This window comes from Cariama cristata, unplaced genomic scaffold (genome assembly GCF_000690535.1).
Source record: "Cariama cristata isolate BGI_N322 unplaced genomic scaffold, ASM69053v1 scaffold30286, whole genome shotgun sequence".
Classification (NCBI taxonomy): domain Eukaryota; kingdom Metazoa; phylum Chordata; class Aves; order Cariamiformes; family Cariamidae; genus Cariama; species Cariama cristata.
In genome coordinates, this window is record NW_009623144.1 from 1 (window position 1) to 4946 (window position 4946).

The 4946-nt window shown below is 52.5% G+C and overlaps 1 protein-coding gene across 1 annotated transcript; it reads right to left on the reverse strand.

Moving 5' to 3' along the window:
* Window positions 1-938: 938 nt before the first annotated feature.
* Window positions 939-4869, reverse strand: TFAP2E (transcription factor AP-2 epsilon (activating enhancer binding protein 2 epsilon); the record flags this gene model as incomplete). The annotated part of the gene is made up of 4 exons (XM_009702630.1): window positions 939-1227; window positions 1644-1785; window positions 4256-4374; window positions 4641-4869. Coding segments are annotated over 4 exons (779 nt in total), but the record flags the coding sequence as incomplete, so codon positions are not given.
* Window positions 4870-4946: the final 77 nt, after the last annotated feature.

The window sequence follows — 4946 nt, forward strand, 5'->3', positions numbered from 1 at the left end:
AAGGCAAAACAAAAAAACCCAACTCAATTTGATATAAATAACTTGCACTGGACATTTTAAAACTTTCAGATTTTAATTACACATAAATAAATATATACAGTTTTAGAACAGTTTGGTTTGGCCTGGTTCAAGTTCTGCTCCTTGTGCTTTATTAATTATTATTAATTTTAGAAACTTGTGTGCTGTTATCCATAGGTTGTGGAGTTTTAACTAGTCCTGGGTTTAACTTCACCTGCTTTCTCCCCAGCTGTGACCGCAGCCGTCGGGAAGGCTCTCCTCCGCCGCCCCTGCCCTCGTGGTACGGCTCCGGGCTGCTCCCCCCACCGACACTTGAGTCTCAGTTTGAAAACTGTAAACGAAGTCTGAAACGGCTTTAAATCCAAAGCAGTTCCACTGGCGATTTTCTCTGGGCCTGGCTTTAGGCCTGGGCTGTAGGTGGGAAATAGGAAGTTTTTCTGCATATTTGCCTGTCAAAACCAGCTGATAAATCCAGGTACAGCCAGCGATCCAAATCCCTGCCCTCTGCTGCTCCTGCCTCTGGTTCTTGCATTGGTGAGGCTTTTGCTCTTTCTTCTCAGTTTTTCAGTTGGAACAAGTTCCTGGAGCATGTCAGGATTTCACTATGGGTTTTTAAAAAAGAAAACAAAATAAAATTGCACATGACTTGGCTTCCTGCATCCACGATTTCAAGAAAAAAAAAAAAGGCAAAAATCAAAAGCCGTCAACCTGGCTTATTATCTCAATCTCGCTACGTCCATCAGAGTTGTTTTCTTCTTGAACTCTTTAAATCTTCTTTTTTTGTCTTTGCTTTATGAGCTACATCCCAAGTTCAAATGTAGCAGTTCAGAAAACAGTGCACTGGATCATCTTTTCCCCCCCAGTGCTATCTATCGTGACCGGGGAAAGCTCCCACCGGGGAGAGGGAGGGAGGCAGCACGTTATTTCCGATGCTTCACTTCTTTTTCTGACGCTTTGGAGTCTCCGGCCGTGTGCCCGTTCCCTGTGCTGTTCATGAACATTTTATCCAACCCCTTAAGGGACTCCACCAGGTAGTTCTGGAAGGCGGTGAGCGCGGCGCAGATGGCCGGGCCCCCAAAGCCGTGGGTTATCAAGCTGAAATGAGTCAAACAGCTCTGGACACCGGGCTCTAAGATGAGGGAGGGGCGACTGTTCCCCAGCGGCGAGCGATCCTGGGCTATCAAGTCTGCAAACTCTTTACAAATTTGCCTGAAGGAGAGAGGTGGGTGTTACTATAAATGCTGTTGGAAAGCTGCAGGGACATAGGTGGGTTTGGGGTTCTTTTCCTGCTCCCTGTCCGAGCAGCTGCCTCCCCTTCGGGAGTTTTCGGCTCCAGCCCGGGGAAAGCCCCCGGGTGCGGAGTGGGAGCTGGTGCAGCTGCTGCTGCTTCGAAGGGGCGCGCGTGGCAGCGCCGAAATGCTCCCTGGGCTGAGGTTAACCTCTCCCGTGCGGGAGCAAGCCCTTCGATCCACGCAAGTTATTCACCTTGCTGCGCATCTTTCAGATGCGCCTGCAGCGCGTGAGGCCATCTCTTCCCCGCAGAAGGGTAAGCTGTCGGGGCTGACGCTGCCCTTCTGGGCTGTGGGTACCTAACCCACCGGCGGCTCGTTGCCATCTGTACTCACTTGGTAGCCAGCAGCATGTTTTTCCTGGTGTGGAGCTCCGTGGGGTCGGAGTGCTGTCGGCACAGGTACTCTGCTGCTGCCTTGGCTGGGAACTCTGTTTCGCAGACGTACCCGAAATCCCGAGCCAGGTGAACGGCCTCACCTACGAGCAGGAGAGATTAAGATGCTGTGTCAACACCTGCCTGCAAGGGCAGCACTTTCTGTACCAACCTCAGCCCTCTCACTGACGTGGCTTATTTCTGCTGGGACTGGAGCCCTTGCCTTTCTCAATTGCCACCCGAGAGTTCTCTCCACCTTTGGTGCAGAGACAGCACGAGGAGTTTCTTACACTCATCTGTAAGACAATTAGTCTACGTGGGTCCAAACGAACCATTGCCAACTCTAAACAGAAGCTGGTTCCTTCCTTTGCTAGCTTTTACAAAAGCATCAGGATGGTGCTGGAGGTGGAGCAGGAGGTGCTCCAAAAGGAAGAACGGCAGAGGTGCTTCTCACTTGGGCACGGCACTTGCTGCATCTTTCTCTCCCTACTTCTTCCAAAATTTGGCTTCTCCAAATTGAGCAGAGAGGGTGAAGAAGTGACCTTAGCCCCATGACCACTAGACAAACCGGGGGTGTGAGAAACGGCAGAAGGAAGGGGTTTACATCCTCCCGCAGTGAGCAGGGGCCCTCGGGCTGGGCGCGCAGGCAGCGTATCCATCACCCCGCGGAAATGCCCACCCATTGATGGAATTGATCCATCTCCAGGCGTCCCCGTGGAAATAATCAGAGTTGATGGCAATTGATCATGCCCATCACCCAAAATCCCGGTCGGGCAGGCAGAGCTAATTTGACTTGCCTCCCTGCTGCTCATACGTATTAGGCCATCCATCCTAATAGCATTAACCTAGATCCTGTCACAGTCTTCCCAGCTCCCGGAGCTCAGTCTGTGAAGCCACGCTATGGGGAAAGTGTCTGTGCTTCCCATATAATGATTATACTTTGCACTTCTCCTCCTCCAAAGAAGGAGCAAATAAGGTAAATCTGGCGAACTGGCACCGCGGTGGTTTGTGTGTTACAAAACAATCGGAAGGCAATAGCTGCTCCTCCCCTGGGTCCCTGCTGGAGCTACGCTCACGGAGCGGGTGCCCGAGAGGGGGCAAGGGCTCCCCGAGGAAGCTGCGTGTCCGCCCGCAGCCCTCGCAGTGCTCCCGGCCTTCCCCGGTACCCATTCTCCCCATCTATACGAACGGCTGCGGGTCAGTGTAAGAAAAAGTGTACCACCAGCACTCAAAAAAACACCCAGTGTTTTTTTAAAACGAACAGACGTTGGGAAGGCAGAGGGGAGAAAAGAAATTAAACCAGGACAGCAAATGTCCAAGAAAGAGGACATGCGGAGTAAGGAGAATGCAACGGCACCTTCCTCTGGGTGAAACCTCTCCCAGCACCATCACACTTACGTGCAGGAGGAAATTAGAGCCATCAAGCACACATGGCACCGCTCTTTATTTACTATGAGCTGGTAAGCGGTAACCAAAACATCAGCAGCCACCTGAAATCAAAGTATACATTTCTTCCTTCCTTTCTTTCTTTCATTCTTTTCTTTCTTTTCTTTTAATGGAAATCAGCCTTTCATTCAGCACGAACCAACTGCCCTCAGTAACAACCTCCGCCTAATGAAGCGGGTCATTTAATTTGCTGGCAACAATGGAGATGATTTTCTATTCAGAAACTGCAGGCAGCTGCCTCCAGCACGCTGGGCGCAAACACAATGGATTCCAAAGCTCGAAGGGAGTCAGAGCTGTCACTGCATTTGTTTGCGTCCCGTGTCCTTTTCTCCCAGGATGCAGTGGCGACTTCATCATTTCCATAGTGCAAAAAGTAGGAGGGGAGCAAACAAACCAGCGGCGTTCGGCGGGGGCACCTCGCACGTCAGAGCAGGTCGCACGCCGCCTGCCCAGGCTGGGCTGCCGGCAGCACGTTCTCCATCGCTTGGCCCTTCACGCCCCGCTCCGAGGACCGCTTCTGCAAACGTTACCTCCACCGGCAAGACCTGAGAGCTGTGCAGCATCTCCTGCGTGTCTCGCTGGTCCCCTGCTGTCCCAGGAGAGGAGGGCAGGGCTCGGATACGGGGCATCTCCTCCTTAGGGGAGACAAGACACGGACCCACGGGTGGTGATGGAGCCTCGGCAGAACAGGTCGATGCTGCCCGAGGGCGGCACTGCCGGCAGCACCCGAGTGGTGTCCCAAGTGCTACGGAACAGCTGCGAAATTCTCGGCAGCTTTATTCAAGCTTTTTTGTATTTGGTCTCTGTGAACCTGACTGAGCGTTCTTAGAACTAGTTCACAGAAACGAACGGCACGCTTAGATAGAGCCGAAAGGAAGCTGGCAGCCTCCTTCGGGCTGTGGATGCTTTTTCCTAAAGGTCTCTGACCGGTCTGACAGAAAGGTCTGAGTTTCAGAGGACAGACACGCTTGAATCAGCCTGGAGACTTCCACGGGGATATTTCCAGTCCCAGTCGGTGTGACCGCTGCATACTTTGTTTTAAGTGTTCTCGTTTGTGGAAAGCTGCAAATGAAGGGTATTGAAGTTTCGGCACTCCCATCCTCCGCGGGAGGGGAGAGCGGCTCTTACCTTCCACCAGGGATGTCAGCAGGGTGACGTTGGCAGCTTTGCGCCTTCCTGCAGGTAGATTTAGTCCGATTTTCTCTAACCTTTCCCTTAAACACCGACCCCCGTTTTTTGATTTTGCTCTGAAAAGAGAAACAAGGAGGGGAAAAAATTATAATGTAATTAATATTAAAATAACTATAATCCCAATTTACGCTTTTAGGTTTGAAAGAGAAGAAGAAAAAGCAACAAACCCGCCACTCCCCAATACACCACGCACCAGAATTTCTCATCTCCGTTAATCTGAGAGGCAAGAGCTGGTGCTGGACCCAAAGCTTGCTCCGGCATTCGCCCCTGCACCGCAGCCCCGCGCCCTTGGGCCATCCCGGAGCTGTCAGGAGCAGTTTACCTGCGGAGGACTCCGCCGAGGAGAGAGGCGTTGAGACACTCGGGGGGCGAGAGCCTTCTCTGCACCTCCCCGACGGTCACCTTGTACTTGGAGGTGGAGCTGAGAAGAGAGAGGCGGCCAGGCACGGAGCAGAAGACCTCGTTGGGATTCGTCACCCCTCCGATCAGACCATCTTTGTTCATGGACAGGGTGGAAATGGTGGTGCCGTTGGCCTTCGAGGGGATGGGCACTGGGAGACAAGGAAGGGAGAGAGAAGAGAGGACCGTGGCTGAGCAACCCCGGAGCCAGGGAAGCTCCTTGCGGCTC